Source organism: Haliotis rubra, unplaced genomic scaffold (genome assembly GCF_003918875.1).
Source record: "Haliotis rubra isolate DU_JTF1 unplaced genomic scaffold, ASM391887v1 Scf18, whole genome shotgun sequence".
In the NCBI taxonomy this organism is placed as follows: Eukaryota; Metazoa; Mollusca; class Gastropoda; order Lepetellida; family Haliotidae; genus Haliotis; species Haliotis rubra.
Window position 1 is genome coordinate 2,900,035 of NW_025765780.1, and position 18,691 is coordinate 2,918,725.

General features: G+C 36.9%; 1 protein-coding gene across 11 annotated transcripts in view; it reads right to left on the bottom strand.

Annotated features, from left to right (window-relative positions):
* The window catches only part of LOC124273374 (zinc finger protein rotund-like), a 229,285-nt gene that overhangs the window by 129,190 nt on the left and 81,404 nt on the right, over nt 1-18,691 (bottom strand). For 5 of the 11 annotated variants that reach the window (XM_046708615.1, XM_046708614.1, XM_046708616.1 and 2 more), the window contains exon 2: nt 6,540-6,585. In XM_046708615.1, coding sequence (XP_046564571.1) covers nt 6,540-6,585 — 46 coding nt within the window. Of the gene's footprint in view, nt 1-6,539; nt 6,724-6,835; nt 6,984-16,668; nt 16,777-18,691 lie in introns of those variants that run through there. The other 6 variants (XM_046708621.1, XM_046708618.1, XM_046708622.1 and 3 more) reach the window with 4 other exon arrangements.

Genomic DNA, 18,691 nt, shown 5'->3' on the forward strand with positions numbered 1-18,691 from the left:
CATGTAAATGTTTAAATTTGGAGCATAAATATTTTACATCAATGTTAGCCTGATAACCTGACTTACCTTGAAAGAACAATTATTACATCATAGTCGTTTTTCAACGGAAATATAAAATATTTCAGATAGTGTGCAGCTATGTGAATCTGTATGTACAGATTATATCTTTTTGTATGTTTATTAAAAGATCTGTTTGTTATCACAAAAAGTTTCAACAAAGACATTGTTTTTGCAAAGGGCAGGATCCCTTTGTTATTTATATAATTTTTTTGGGTTGTCATAAAAGATACAAAAAGAATAGGTCAATAAATAAAGGTATCATACTCTCAAAAACAGACAGGATCAGGGCACTGCTAAATTTCATTTACATTTTATATCGTAAAAAAAGAATATACATTAAAATTGCTTTGCTAATACTATAACTTATTTTGTACTAGCCTAAAAAAATAATAATATGTAATTAAAAAGCAAAAATGTTTGTTGTGTTCTTGTATTTTCATTTCAGTTGAATTTTGCAAAAACATTTGAAAAATTTTAAAACATTCATCGCTGTTACCTCAAAATCTTGCTGCACTTTAAAAATATTTTGAGCTATCCACAGCACCAAACAAGTAGAGAGAAGGTAAAGATTCGGCAGGCAAGGGAAGTCTGTTCATTTTAAATGCAATATTGAACTGCTTGAGTTTAAAGATGTTTTACAGTATTTTTTAAATATTGCCATGATCACCTGCTGCTGTTTAGTATATACACATGTAAGTGAGAACAATATATTATCATTATGACACAAAAATTGTGATACATCATAGAGTTTTTATCATTACATCATTTGGATTAGCGAAAGTTATCAAACCAGAAATAAATTGCTATTCTTAAAAAATCTACACAAGATTCATTAACACAGAAATACTGTGTGGTGCAACCTGTTGCATGATGAAATTAATATAAATTGTAATTCAAATTTATTATATTCTAAATATTCAGTAAACGATTACCTGTATGCACGTTTATTCCATCACTAAAACACTCACTCTGATTTACATCATGTGAAATAACAGTTTGTGTTATAAACCAAAATGTGCTGTGTATATTTATGGATGTACTCCTAGTGCTTTCCCATTTAATGACAGGTTTAATCTCAGATTTCATAATGATAATTTAAAATAAGAAAAAATAAGAATTTAGAGTAATTCAACAGTTGATTAAAAAAACACCTATATTTTAAACACGTATGACAAGGAGTGATATTATGGATAACACAAAAAATATACAAAACAAATGTAAAACTGTGTTGGCTAATATACCTTCGTTTTTGGTCAGAAACATACACATAATTATAGAATCATAAAAAACAGTTTAAACATCCACTTAAAACAAATATCATATCTTCAACAGTGCTCATATTAGCACTAGAGGCCTGTTGATTGAAGTTATTTAGGTTGGAATTAACTCCAGTTTAAACTTCTACTTTAGAAATACTATATCTTCAATATAAAGCGCTTATATTTGCCCTTGAGGCCTTGCCATAAAAAGTCGGTAATTATAGCAGTACAAGTGCAGTAAGTATAACAGTAGAATTCCTCAACAGTTTATCACTTTAACCTTAATGACCTTCTATTTTTCCATGGTGATTAAAAAGCCCATGGTTGTGAGACTTTCAAACCTAAAGACTCATCCCATGTGAAATATACATCTCCATAACTCGTCCTAGCTCTGTGATTGTCAGTGGACAAAAGCGTCCTATAAACATGAACCGATGTCCTGGTCCCATAGTTGGGTTTGTTGTGAGGTTTTGTTCCAGCTTCGCTGGAGGAGAGCAGACAGAGAGAAAACTGTTGTACTGCTCTTGTCCGACAGAAATACATTCGAAGGTCACCAGAGTGCGAGGTCACCGTGACCTCACTTAGCCAGAGGGTGCTGACTTTAAATCGTAATTTAGGGCAAAATTATGAAGTCAGCATTCCCAAAATGAAAATGTATATTAATATTCACATAATGTACACTCAAATGGCATTTCACCAGACTATATTATCTTGACATGATTGGAATATAATGTTCCATTTTTTACGTGACAAGATTCAACCCTCCCTGTATCATTGGGACAAGTTCATGCATTGTGTGGGGATTTGGTTTAATAATTAACCTACATCTGTATCAAAGGACACAACAGCCTGAAATATGATTTTCAAAAACTTTAAACAAATTTTGTTTGGTACATTATACTAGTTTTAGTTGTGTGATATACTTTTTCAACTGGTGTGATACAACAGATCTCTCTGTGTGATATACCAGTTTTAATTGTGTGATATCCTAGTTTTACATGTGGACACACTAGTTTTACATGTGTAATATACTAGTTTTACATGTAATATACTAGTTTTACATGTGTGATAAACTATTTTTACTTGTGTGATATACTAGTTTTACTTGTGTAATATACTAGTTTTACATGTGTAATATACTAGTTTTACATGTAATATACTAGTTTTACATGTGTGATATACTATTTTTACTTTTATACTAGTTTTACATGTGTGATATACTATTTTTACTTGTGTGATATACTAGTTTTACATGTGTAATATACTAGTTTTACATGTGTAATATACTAGTTTTACATGTAATATACTAGTTTTACATGTAATATACTAGTTTTACATGTGTGATATACTAGTTTTACTTGTGTGATATACTAGTTTTACATGTGTAATATACTAGTTTTACATGTGTGATATACTATTTTTACTTGTATGATATACAAGCTCTCTATGTGTGCTATGCTTGTTCTACCTGTGTGATATACTAGTTTAAATTGTAGTAGTAAATGTCATTTTAATTGTGTGATACAGTAGCTCTCCCTGTGTGATCTACTAGTTTTCAACGTGTGATATACTAGGTCTCCTGTGTGATACACTAGGTATGATTGTGTGATATACTAGTTTTCAACGTATGATATACTAGTTTTGATTGTGTGATATACTATCTCTCCCTGTGTGATCTACTAGTTTTCAATGTGTGATATACTAGTTCTCTGAATGAGATATACTAGTTTTCAATGTGTGATATACTATCTCTCCCTGTGTGATATACTAGTTTTCAACGTGTGATATACTAGTTTTAATTGTGTGATATACTAGTTTTAATTGTGTGATATACTATCTCTCAATGAGTGATATACGATTTCTATTTGTGTGGTCCTGCATTTCTCTCAAGAAGATCAAATAATGATTTACAAAATTGTGAAAGGATAGTTTTTGTCAAAGCTTAATCTAAAATTACTAATGTGTGTTACTTGATCTATTTCTCGATAGTAATATTATAACTGATATAAGAAACAGATATCCCTCCCACACGATATTGCCTATTTCTGTGACGCAGCATTCATAGAGGAATGTGGATCTGGTTTCATTTTCAAGATGCCCTTATAGAAACATAAATATATAGAAATATAAAAAAGCAAAACATATTCACAAAACTATTTCATCCTATATTTATTTCCATTCAAATTACACATTACATGTGCAATATGAACTAGAATCAAACCTAATAACCTTGTATTTTTGTACAACTGTATGATTGTACATATCAAAATGAATATGTTATTTTTATCAAAATGAATAGATGTAGCTAAAGTGTAGTTATTATAAAAGAAATTCTCAATTGTCCTACTATCTGTTTATCTGTTACAGGGGTCTTTAAGAACCTGCCTTAGTTAATTACTGCCAATGTCATTTTTTCCAGTGAAATGATAATACGTACTTACCCTAAAACCCTTTACTAGCCACATAGCTGTCTTTATATGTGACATCTACATCTACATATAACCTTACAGCAGAACTAGCCACAGCCTACTGTGAGGATTATTGATCTTCAGCCTGGAATGGCAAAGCGCTCCAGCTATTTTAGTGATATGTATGCTATTCTTGTGAAGTAGACCTACATCTGTCAACTGACCATTACAGAGGTTACAGTGGTTCGTGGCACATTGACCCACTGAGAAATTTGCCATTTTACGCTTCTCAGAACTAAAAGTACACTGCGGTTTCTGCCCAGTAGGTTCAATTGTCACTACATTTTATCATGATTTGACAATGTAGGCATGAAAAACAAACATCTAAAATGTTTTGTACTTTTTTAGCTATTTATTCATTTTATTGACTTCAGTCTACAATAAAAACCCTGAATATTTTTAAAGGTTGATTTCACAAAAAAAAGTATGTAATCATGATGTTTCAAATAACATTATCAATTATACATGTATTATTGTGAAAGGTCCATTATCAACCAATATATTATATCTGTTGGACCTTTTAATATCCATATATATATTTAATAACACTGACAAACACAATGCGTTAGATATTCATATTTTCAGTGGACCTATCTGTATATAACATAATTTACAACATAAATTCCAACTTTAAATTCAACATTTTGCTATTTAACTTTGCCTTTCTCAAGCATCTAAATATATAAAGGGTTATAGTCAATTATTAAAGTGAGCAAGACTTAACTACTCAAAATTATATTTACTATAAGTGATTTTAAGTAGCAACTGCTTTTTATATAATAATTTTCAGGCATTAACAACCATGATTATTGTTAATGGTGCTTTAGCTGTTGGTAATAATGTGGCTTGGATGGGTAATTATTTGCCAACTTTAACATTTCATGGAGACACATCTCAATTATTAAGGTAGATTCAGTGGGCATAAAAGCTGTTCATAATAAAATGTTCATAATCTACAACGTCTTTACACTATCACCTCCATATTGGCAGGAATTGACATTTTTCATGCAGAAACCCTAATAGCATATTCATAAAGAATTAACAAGAAACAGTGATAAAATTCCACATTGATATAAAGAAAGTGTTTTGCTGGTACATATATCTCAAACCCTTAAATAACTAAACAAGCACTGTATATAATTTACATTGAGTAGTTGTAGTGTGAATAGTTATGTCCCCATGTTTAATACAATAACAATAGTTTATGAGACACTGAAATGTGGCAATAGTTTATGAAACACTAAAGTATACCACCAGTTTAAGAAACACTAAAGTATACCACCAGTTTATGAAACACTAAAGTATACCACCAGTTGATGAAACAATGAAGTATACCACCAGTTTATGAAACACTAAAGTATACCACCAGTTTATGAAACACTAAAGTATACCACCAGTTTATGAAACAATGAAGTATACCACCAGTTTATGAAACACTAAAGTATACCACCAGTTATGAAACACTAAAGTATACCAGTAGTTTATTTAACACTAAAGTATCAACAGTAAATTCATGATGTTCTTGGATATCACCATATTGGATTCATATCCTTTTGCATTGTTACGTAACACGTTGTAATTAAACTTTCTTTTTTAAATGAACTGGCTTTGTGTACTTCAAAGGTCTCATAGTAACTCATCATACATATAGAACTGAGTACATGTATATTATTTGTACTTTGTAACTTGAAATTCACTGATATATAACAACAATTTCTTTAAATCAGGACACCAAAAGTGACGTTCAGTGTATCAGTGAGTACATATTATTGCTGTGATAAAATGCGTACATATGAGTTTCACAACAATATCTCAACCTTCCCAGTGATGAGAGTACGAAGAAAACTTGTTCCCTAACCCACAAAAATGTCTGTAGTATTCACACTCTTTAAAAAATTCAGGGAATTTTGAAAATATTCATGTGTTCTGTCCTCTCCCACTAGAGATAGTAATCAATAAAGATACCAACAATTATATGTGGGTTTGTATTTTATAGGCTGCATGTATACATGTCATGACGTTAGATCACCAGACCATTGATAAGTGATAGCTCTTCTAACCTGAACTTAAATTACTGACAATCTCCAACCAGCATACTTTGTTATGCCTGACAAATCCTTGTGAATAAGGAGCCAGTTTCAAGCAGGGCTATCATCTCTGCATTCAGGTCATTTAAAGTTACCACTTTCAAATCATAACGTCACAAAGCATAGTTTGGTTGGGGGAACACAGCCATATCTATCCTGCCACTAGTGTTTCTCGTTTGTGGTGTCTCCACCGCCTGGCCTAGATTCATATTGATAGTAGGCCAAGCTTTTCCAAGGGTTAGCTAATGGAGGTTAAGTTATGCAAGCATTGACTGACAGCGAAATGCATGTAATGGATGACGGTTCCCTTCTTGTCATCCACAGTCAGAACCGGAGTGTCATTCAACCTGGGCGGTGACACTCTACCCCTTTTTCCATGACTGTCAAATTAGGCACACAAATAGATTAAAATTCACTTTAAACTGTCGCTAGGTTATCGTGACCTAATGCTGTAAAATAGTGTATGGTAAAAACTCTCGCTTATTGACCCCATCAGCATGTTTGTCGTAGTAAATGCTTTCAGGTCTCTGAGCTTGCTGTCGAATGACATATTCAAAATTAAAACGACATACAAACACTGAAATGATGAACTCAAAAATGTAAATTTGAAGTTTAAAAAAATATATTTGAAATTTGAAAAAAAGATGAAAAAGTATTGTACTCACCGGCTGTGGAATTATTTGTGGGGCTAGACATTTCATGAGGAGCACTCTGTGGAAAATAAGAAAGCAGCCATGAGTAAAAACAGTAACTCCTTCTCCCCCGCGGTCTCACATGCATGCAAAGAGCATGGCAGGTTGAAGGCAGAAGAAATCTATATGCATGTCGATTGCGTTAAACAGCTGCCTTGGAAAAAATGGTCACAGTGACCTGCAGTTATCTCCCTTTGTGGAAAAGCTTGAACAAGAACAGCAACATGCATGAGAATAAAACATGAATAAAACGAAGCTATGGAACATACCTCTACAAGACTGCGAGGAATAGGGTGAAAAATCCTCATGGGTGTCTATAGTTTGAAAAAAATGGAAAACAAGCCTCAAGTGTTTGACGGCAAAAATATTCCGAATCTGCCTCTTTCCCTCAGGCTTAGAGAAGCATTGTTCAACCACCATACATGATAAATGAAAAGTGTGCAGCTATTTTCAATCCTGTCGCTGTTTTTATGCTCTGCCTATATGAGTGTGCAGCCATGCAGGCGGGACTGCAGGTTAGATTTGAAAAAAATTCTCACAATGAAGAAATCAGCTGCTCCAAATACTAAAACCTGTTTTTGAACTGGGCATTACAGCACGGATGCAAATTTGCAAATTAATTATGCTCTCTGCGTCAGATGACAGTAAAATTTTCATATGACATATAGCTTTGCGTCGTTGCAACAAAAGCCCATGTTGCAGGTAGCACGGCCTGAGAGATGGATGCAAAGTTGGAAAAAGTTTAAAAATATGATTAACAATAGACTGGTGACTACTGGATATGTGTTTTTGTCCGATGGGGAAAGTCACACCTCGTTTATCAGTTACTCTGTTCCCTGTTCACAAAACACAAGGACAGAATTATGGTGGCATCTATAAAGAAATAAAAGTTCAAAATTAATATTTGTAGCATTTTAAATTCATCCTTCTGAAATGTTTAAAAATAAAAATTGTACAGCTATTTTCTTTCTTATGTTTACATTTATTGCATTAATTATCTGTTATCTAATTTAGCAATTAGTTAAGTCAGCAGCTGACCATAAAGTATGGAGTTCTAACATATAATCACTCACAAATACTATTTCAGTGAAATTGATGATAAACCTGCATACTAAATATACAGGAAAATCACATGCTGTAATGAATAACATGTTTTTCTTATCTAAAAAATCATCAAAGTTGATTAAAATACACGATAAATATTTGAATATAAATTGAACAGTTTTCAACAATGGCAACAGGTTATGGTGCCATATTTATTACTTCTGTCATGCACAAAACTGGATAAATACAGTGAAAACTACATCCTTCGTATCATGTACTTTCAATACCTCAGTTATTTCTGTGTGCTTTGTGTGATGTCTTCTTAGTCACCAATTTCATAGAACTGAAATCACTTTGTGTTTCATCCCTCATTCATACATTCATCCTTCCATCCATCCATCCATCCATCCACCTTTACTTTCTTTCATTCTTCCATTTATCAGTCTTTGCATCCATCCACACATTCACTCATCCCTTTCTTCATTCTTCATCCATCCATCCATCTCTTCATTTGTCCATTTCTTCATTTATCCTCCCAAACCCCATCATCTTTCCTTTTATTCATCCGACCTGACCACCCATCCGCCAACCCCATCGTCTTCCTTTTATTCATCCGACCTGACCACCCATCCGCCAACCCCATCGTCTTCCTTTTATTCATCCGACCTGACCACCCATCCGCCAACCCCATCGTCTTCCTTTTATTCATCTGACCTGACCACCCATCCAACATCGTCTTCCTTTTATTCATCTGACCTGACCACCCATCCACAACCCCATCGTCTTCCTTTTTATTCATCTGACCTGACCACCCATCCGCCAACCCCATCGTCTTCCTTTTATTCATCCGACCTGACCACCCATCCGCCAACCCCATCGTCTTCCTTTTATTCATCTGACCTGACCACCCATCCACAACCCCATTGTCTTTCCTTTTATTCATCCGACCTGACCACCCATCCGCCAACCCCATCGTCTTTCCTTTTATTCATCCGACCTGACCACCCATCCACAACCCCATCGTCTTTCCTTTTATTCATCTGACCTGACCACCCATCCACAACCCCATCGTCTTTCCTTTTTATTCATCTGACCTGACCACCCATCCACAACCCCATCGTCTTTCCTTTTATTCATCTGACCTGACCACCCATCCACAACCCCATCGTCTTTCCTTTTATTCATCCGACCTGACCACCCATCCGCCAACCCCATCGTCTTCCTTTTATTCATCCGACCTGACCACCCATCCGCCAACCCCATCGTCTTTCCTTTTATTCATCCGACCTGACCACCCATCCGCCAACCCCATCGTCTTCCTTTTATTCATCCGACCTGACCACCCATCCACAACCCCATCGTCTTTCCTTTTATTCATCCGACCTGACCACCCATCCACAACCCAAAGTAACATTCTTTCATCTATCCATCTTTCCTTTCAATCATCCTTCCATCCATTACTCACCTGCAATTAGAAACACTGACACTCAGGTAATCAATTACAAACCTACAATTAATGAAGTTTTTCAAAATATTTTCTGATTTCTCTCTCTAAGAAAGTGATCGTGACAAACTGGATTACAAACGAAAATCCTTGGTTGAGATTTATTCTATACCCTTTAAGTTTCATAAATTTGTCCACATTTAAAATATAGACTAAATCTGTTGAATTAGACAGGAACTATCAAATTCCAATATCATACTTTTTGGTCCCTGAACTGAACATGGCCTGTAAAGGTTTATCTACATTTCTGATGGTGTTTAGTTTCTCATGTATTTGTTGCAGCTAGACGGATGCGACAGTGACATCTTTCACTGCATCACTTCAGACTGCTTCAGATAGGTTTAACATTGTGGAGAAGAGTACAACTAGATCAATGGCAGATTTATTGGTCCAGGACAACCGGCAGCCATAGCATGCCATTCAAACTCTTGTAACATACTTCAATCCATAAGTTAAAGATTACCTAAATTATACAAGGCGAAAATGCCTCAGCTTCACACATCAGACAATTTACGATGGAAATGGCCATTGAACTTAGAAGCAAGCTCTTCTTCAGAGTGTTTTGTTCTTGAATGCCTCAAACAGTGATGTTCCAGGGATATACACAGGGACTCTGAGTATACAAATCTGGTCTAGCCTAGTGATTGATATTGTGAGCAAGTATCAACACTGGGTATGCTGTCACACAACAACCATGCACGGAGCTTGAACATGACTGATTGAGTCATATGTTACAACAGCAAAGGTTGTTGGGTACCAACTCCAATCTGACCACCCCACTTTCTTCAGTGTGTGAGTCTGTTCTAACACTGTTTTCACAGAAAAACAGTGTCTATGAACTAGTGATGAAAAATGATAAATATATTTTCTTTCTACCATGGTCAATGACTTTCATATAAAATAACTGTGCATTGTGTTTTAAGCCACTTTTCACAAAGTTCCAGAAACATTGTGGCATGTCAAAATTATTTGGTCACAAACATAGTCAGCTTTACCCAGGAGGAAAGTCACAAACATTGTCAGCTTTACCCAGGAGGAAAGCCACAAACATTGGCAGCTTTACCCAAGAGGAAAGTCACAAACATTGTCAGCTTTACCCAAGAGGAAAGTCACAAACATTGTCAGCTTTACCCAGGAGGAATGTCACAAACATTGTCAGCTTTACCCAGGAGGAAAGTCACAAACATTGTCAGCTTTACCCAGGAGGAAAGTCACAAACATTGTCAGCTTTACCCAGGAGGAAAGTCACAAACATTGTCAGCTTTACCCAGGAGGAAAGTCACAAACATTGTCAGCTTTACCCAGGAGGAAAGTCACAAACATTGTCAGCTTTACCCAGGAGGAAAGTCACAAACATTGTCATCTTTACCCAGGAGGAAAGTGATGCAGGTCTCAGATGGTTACCACTCATGAATCTCATGAACATAGCTATGGTGCTGACAAACCTAGAGACATACTTGTGTCAAACTAGGAACCAAACCCACAATCCACAATGATTCTGACATGCCCAAGCGATACAACTCTTGGTCACGCCAATCCACAGAGCATTGGTAGCACTACAACATTCACAAGGCTATGCTAAACTATTGAGTTACGACAAGTCCTAACATTATGAACACTTTGTGGATCAGGACACTGCACGGCTAATTTCAGTGACTTAAACAACTCGGTGGTGTTCGTTACAAAGATTACCGAATTATCTCAACAGGGTCTACAAGAAGGGACTTCACACAATGCTGAAAACCAAATTTGTATCTTTAGCAAGACAAGCAAGCACTTAAACAACTAGGCTACGAGGCGATGGATAAGTACTAGGTGCAGAATGGGAATCTTTATCATCCTTATTATATATACACAAACATGATTCTGCTTAGAGTGAGTGAATAAGTAAAGTTTTATGCCACTTTTTGCAATACTCCAGCAATATCACAGTGGTGGACACCAGAAATGGGATTCACACATTGTACCCGGGTGGAGAATGGAGCCCAGGTCTTCGGCATGACGAGTGAACGCTTTAACCATAATGCTATCCCACCCCCCCTCTGCTTAGAGAATTGTTGCAACTCAGACAAGCGGGCTAACTGTATCCTTGTATGTACTTCAGATAGAGTAAATAGAGACATGTCAACCTTAACTGTAAGTTCTTTTTGAGAAACCTAGATTTTATTTACCAAAAAGAAATACTGCCATAGTTTGCACATTCTTCACCTAGAATTCCTCGATCTGCAACGTGCATCAGAGTCAATGCACTCTAATGCTGATGACACATGCATCTCCATATGCACAAAATGTGCACATTGTTTCCTGAGCTGAATACAAAGTGGCCGTTATAGTTCAACAGCATACTTCTTTTTTAAATGCAAATTTTATCCAACCTAAAATGTAAACAGTTTCGCCACTGCTTTATTGGGTGACATGAGGTAAACACACTACACAATAATGGTAGATTCGCAAGCCAATGAAAACTTGTACCAAGGAAAAGTATTTACAGACAACAGGAAAATTGTATCGAGACATTTTTGGAAGAGTTTTTGACATTAACACATCCATATTGTTTCTATACTGCATAGCAGAAACTGGTCCGACATCGACCTTAACTTCTCGCGCTACAAATCCTGTGATTGTGACCTTAATGGATCATTTAGTATTCTACTTTCTGCCAATACTTGAATGTCCAGGCTGTTTTCTATGTATTGACTGTACTTCAGTGACAAACTTTGGGATCCTGTTTGACATTCATGCCCACATTGCTTGATGACCCTTGACAATTTGTGAGACATGTCCCTTTTTGGGATTCAGATGTGGAATACATGATACTTGTAGTAAGAGATGAATGAGATTGATTGGTTACGATGTGTAACCTGGCAGATTATGTGGACTGTGCCATGTGTACTGATGACAGTACTCCCCAGGCTGTCTCAGTGGAGAGGCTGCACTGCTTGCAATGTCTTTCAACAACCTTCACTGACTCATTCAGGAACAAACAAACAAACAGTCAAATGACTGAATACACAAACAAACTATGTTTTGCACCAACTCCTTATATGGCAGTCATTCCCACAGACTTTCCTGACAGTTCCTCATTACGTATTATTTTACCAACACTGGCGGTCATTCCCAAAGACTTTCCTGATATTTCATCTGTACATATTATTTTACCAACATCGGATTTCTATTTATCTGAACCCACATGTTTCTTATCCAGAATAAAAGTGACAAATGTTTTTGCATATTCATAAGAAACTGATTGTATGATTCTGACTGAAAGCATGTTGTTATCAATAACTGTCTTGCAGTGATGACACCAGGTGTTCCTGAAATGTTGAACACATCCTGCCCCACTAATGGCTTCCAACTGAAATACATGCAAAGGCAAACCATTTAACCATCTAAAAACCATGGAAGCATTTTGTATAAGTCAAAATAGGGAATTCATAATCATTTTTGTTACATATATGTCAAATTTGGAATGTGCTCCATATGTCTTCTATACAATATTTTGAAAGCTTTCTATTGGCCTTGATTAAACAACGTTTGAACAAGGGTCATGTGATGCTCTTGGAAGCATTGGTAGACAGCATACTCAACAATTATGGTTGACACCAAAGGCTCAATACCAAAAGGAAAGTTGATTATTGGAAAGTCGAAGTCACTTCTCATGTCATACAGCCTTGCAGAGAGTTTTTCTGTCACTCTAAGTCTTTATGCACAGATCTAAGTATGAAACAGTTAAGTTGGTCTCACTGGTCTCCTCTATTTCCAGCACAGGTGGGTAAATCAGTAAATGGAAACTGGCTATTTTATGGTCATTGAAAATATCAGCTCATCCATATACTTGGAGAGCCAGTTTGCTTCTTGGCCAAACCCCTAATTTTGACCTAGGCAAAACCAAAAATGTGACTTCAATCTCACTCTCCCTTCTTCCCATGTCTTTCTACACTCCAATCTACCTTCTGCAAAAATCTCCAGTCTCCCATCTTCCTACCCTCCAGTCTCCCATCTTCCCACCCTCCAGTCTCCCATCTTCCCATCATCTTCCCCATCTTCCCTCCAGTCTTCCCATCCCCATCCCCACCCTCCAGTCTCCCATCCTTCCACCCCAGTCCAGTCTCCCATCCCTCCAGTCTTCCCCCACCCTCCAGTCTCCCATTCTTCCCACCCTCCAGTCTCCCTTCCCTCTTCCCACCCTCCCAGTCTCCCATCTTCCCACCCTCCAGTCTCCCCTTCTTCCCACCCTCCAGTCTTCCCTCTTCCCACCCTCCAGTCTCCCATCTTCCCACCCTCCAGTCTCCCATCTTCCCATCCCCTCCAGTCTCCTCTTCTCCAGTCTTCCACCCTCCTGTCTTCCTTCTTCCCACCCTCCTGTCTACCTTTGCTTTACCCTGATGTAACATCACATGTCTGTGAATGTCACACATCATGTTCAATTTGGCAACCTACCAAAAACATGCCTCATAGTATGAAGATATTTCCCTCAAACAAAACCTCAGGCTTTGTGGGTGACTTGGGTACATTCAAAATAAGAATTCTTAATTGCTGTCATCAATCAGTATTTCTCCCCATCAGGCTCCTGTCATTACATACGAGACACACCTTTGTCATAATTTACAATGCCTACACACATTAATGTCAGGTAGATACATTGTTAATGGAAGTGCAGTAAAAATGGTGGTGCATCCGATGCACACTAACAACACACAGTACAACACAACCATGACACACTCTAGTTTATGAGCATTTGGATATATTTATACAATTAGGATAAAACATTAAAAAAGGTTGGGACAGTTTTTCCGTATTCATCAAAACTAAATTTCAAAAGTTTCGTGTATTAGTGCTTATAGATGTCATGTGAACGCCATCCGTTGGTACCATATGAATGGTATGAACATCATAGTCCACAACTGATAGACCACATGTCAGTGGGTGAGTGAGTGAGTCTTGTGTTGCTGTAGTAATTTTATTACATAGACACTAGAATTGGCTCCAAACATTGAACCTATGTGTGGCATAAAACCTTGACTTAATCCTTTACGTAACCACCCTCAATGGTGTGAACACTAATTCACATTCGGTAACTTGGATATCAGCACTACCAGAAGCTCGCTCAATAAACAGCATCAACAACGGTTTCCTCGGTGATGTAACAGATGCCTGCAGCACAATCATTTGTCTGATATATTTTAGATTTGCTGAATATGAATATCAGCCATAAACATTTGAATTGCACGCCATCAAGGGGAGCTAAGTATGTTCAATGTGCGTAATACAACTGTCGCAATTGATCTTCATATGGTGAGAAAGCCCGGTATAATACTAAGCATGGAATAATTACATTGCTTTTAGCAATATTCCATCAACATAATGGTAGGAAACACAAGGAAATATTTGTTAAAGTAAGATGAGCAATGAATTCATAGGTTCAGTCATTCACACTCATTGTTTATCAGTGCAGGACCAAATCATCAGAAGTTGTTGATTGTCAATTATTTCATGTCATTTGTTTGTTGTTTAACATCATCGTCTTCCTGCCATGTGACCCTGCCATGTGGCCGGACCCTGCCATGTGACCCTGCCATGTGGCCCTGCCATGTGACCGGACCCTGCCATGTGGCCGGACCCTGCCATGTGACCCTGCCATGTGACCGGACCCTGCCATGTGGCCCCTGCCATGTGCCATGGACCCTGCCATGTGACCGGACCCTGCCATGTGGCCGGACCCTGCCATGTGACCCTGCCATGTGACCGGACCCTGCCATGTGGCCGGACCCTGCCATGTGGCCGGACCCTGCCATGTGACCCTGCCATGTGGCCGGACCCTGCCATGTGACCCTGCCATGTGGCCGGACCCTGCCATGTGGCCCGACCCTGCCATGTGACCCTGCCATGTGGCCCGACCCTGCCATGTGACCCTGCCATGTGGCCGGACCCTGCCATGTGACCCTGCCATGTGGCCCGACCCTGCCATGTGACCCTGCCATGTGGCCCGACCCTGCCATGTGACCCTGCCATGTGAAGCACCAAGTCAGAACCAGTGGTTGATGTCATGAGCAACAACTCACACCATTTGATGAGGACATGGAATCACCCAAGTCCACCGGATCCATTCAAACACAATTACCAAATTGCACTGACAAGCCATGAGGGTTTATCCATAGTTAATAGATCCATTCTTAGCTTACGCATTGGGACATACATGCTTAGACCTGAAGTTACAACAGCCCAACCAGCAGTATCTATTTGTATGATATGAGGACGAGACTTTATATGGTGAAATTGCCTTAAGAGAACTCTTCGTTTGGAAAGTAGCACCATAAGTCACACATTCTGTATAAATGAACCCATTCAGGAGTATGGGTTTGAATTCACAACACAAATCTTTCACAACTCCTGTATACTCTAGAACTACAGCTCTCACTACAGTTACTCCCACTGATACACTGCAACATGAACACGATAAATCATACTAACAAAGATACAGTGTATTTATAAATGACAACAGTGCAGCCAGACTTATGGTAGTTGTAACTAAACCAGAAATATCAACTGAGTGAGTTTTAATATTGATATCAATATCAATGCATAATACATAGGTAAGCTCAACTCTTTGAAGAGAACCAAATCAAGGAATTCTGTAAGATCAGTGAACACTTGTACAGCAGGGCTACCCCATACCAAGAACTGTGTCATTGTGACCAAATAATCCTGCTTTGCCTGCTAACACAACAACTAAGTACCAAGTACTGATTCCTGAACAGAACAATAAACACAGACCATGTAGACATCCTTGCAGAACACCATTACTGTTATACAATTTCTGTGTTTGTGTGTAATATTCAAAAACTATGAAATAAACAAATCTAAGTCATATGTAGTAAACAGTCTTCTATTCCACTTCTAGTAATATTCACCAAGCATGCGTTCAGGTATGTTATACTTATGTCATTGTAGGATGAACACTTGTTGCCTTTAGTGTGGAGCCCATTCTTTTCATTTCACGTAAAATGCAAAACCTGTTACCAGCCCATTATGATTGCAAATATAATCCTGTTTGGTGACCTAGTAAAACTTACTAGCTTAATAACACATACATATAAATCATCAGGGTTTAGTTTTAACACAATGCCGAATCTTGTAAGTATTTGAAACGACTAATGGATTCAAATTTCAACACATTCCTAATGAAATCCACCAGTTCACAGCAGATTTTAAATCATGTCCAAAGTAATAAAATGATTCTAAAACATACACGTTTTGTATTACTCAAATATGAAACTCACAGCAGAGAAAAAAAATTATTGGGAGTTCAAACTTTCTGATCTAATCTAATTCAAACTGTTATCACATGAGAACAAGTTATCAGGTGAATATATATCATTGCACGCAGCACACTACTCCGGTATAACTAGCAAATGAATGTTTCATATGGGAAACACTGAATATGAAACACCTTGAAACTATGACGTGCTTACACAATGAAAGAGGCTTTTACAAACATATAATGACAACAAGAAGTTTCAGTAGAACATAGTAACCAAAAAAACCCAATCCTACCTGTGGAACACGACAGTATGCTGAGACATACTCGTATAACTGGAGGTTAGATAACATGTCGAGCAGAACATTCCTACTGCAATGCCGGTGTTACGATGATCTGAATTTTTAACAGGCCGAGCTATTAACGCAATGCATGTGATAACAACTTACTATGCAAGTGTTCACAGACCAAGCTTCTCTTGGATGTGCAATCCTTGTTGAAAATATGCGTTCTGTCAAAAATTATGACATATGCATCAAGAACAGCTGTCAGAGGAGCAAGCTAACAAAAGCCGTGTTAAAAAGAATAATAAATTTGTGTTATTTTGATTTGAACTAATTAGTTTTGCACTGTGTATGCTCTTCTTCAGCGTCCTGTTGGAAGGCAAAGAGTTGTTGCTTTTCAGTTTGTGCGCATACTTTTAAACATTATTCTACATTAAATCCAAAAAAGGAATTTCAGAAAAGCCATTGTATGAAAGGTCAGGGCCATGTTTTAGACAAATAAAAACCAAATATTAGTATGGTACATGAACCGTAATGGTGGAATGTTTTCTATTTTTTATTTATAGGTCAGGATAATGTGTCAAAGTCAGTGAACTGTTTTAAATTTGGGGAAAATGGAAATAATATTCCTTTCATTTCGAATTTAAAAAAAGGATCATCCACATTTTTAAAAGGTTTTATCTCAGACTTATGAATATTTACGTGTAATAGCTGACAAATATAAAACATGTCTTTAAGCTTATATAGGTTTCTTTATCCGAAGATGTGTTTGTCCATATCTGAATTTACATCTATCCTCTTACTCTAACATCTCAAAAGAATTCTAATTAAGATAACATTATTTATACATCATGTATTCTCCCCAGGGAGTTGAGGTTGATAAAATTCTCCAGAAGGAATGTAGCTTATACTGTTTGTTGTTGATGTTCTTATTTGAAGGGAATAAAAAAAACCCAGAAATTCTGCTCCAAAATCTTACATGTCTGTACATTACTCCAAAACTATTGTGTGCTTTTAAAAAAACAATGAAAACTTGCAGCTATGGAGAGAATGACATGTATATTTGATGCAAAACTACCCATATGGAATTAATTGCCACTACTCTAAGTGTGCATACCATTTCTTTTGTCTCTGGTCACAATGTTTTCTTTTATAATGTAAGCTTACACTGCAAAACAATCTTCAAAAGATGTAAATTTGACTCATATGTCTGTATTTTACTGACCAAATGCAAATACATACATTTTTTCAGCTATTGCAATGCTTACTTGAGCAGAACTATAAGTAAAAATGTGAAACAAGAAATTGGGCAAAATTGTACATTTAGTTTTAACATGGGTTATGTTTTGTACTTGTTGAAATGTGCAATGTTGCTATAATGTATAACTGTTTCTGGTTTGATAAGATCTGTCTCATATTCATATCCAGTCTTTGGGTTACAATTAAAAGACAAACATTTTGACTATTTTCTTTGACTCAAAGCATTTAGTCTTTATCAAGGTCACAATGTGATCGAAGGTGCATATATACATACATACATACATACATACATACATACATACATACATACATACATACATACATACATACATACATACATACATACATACATACATACATACATACATACATACATACATACATACATACATCACATTATTCTTGTCTAACACAACCATATGACAGCTTCTTGGTAGCAGTTATAAATATATTTACTGAGTAAGTGAGTGAGTCTGGTTTTACGCCGCTTTAAGCGATATTCCAGCAATATCATAGTGGGGACACCAGAAACGGCTTCACGCATTGCACCCCTGTGGGGATTCAAACCTGGGTCTTCTGCGTGATGAGCGATTGCTTTAACCACCAGACTACCACACTATCCCACCAAGACCCAAGAGAATAAATTAAGAAATCAAACAAGTCTATAAAGATTTGTCAAGTCTCGATTAAGTTTGAAATTAAGCATTCCTTTCAATTATGTTGAAAGACACCTGATCAATTTATACCTGACTTTACAAGCAGGTATTGCATAACA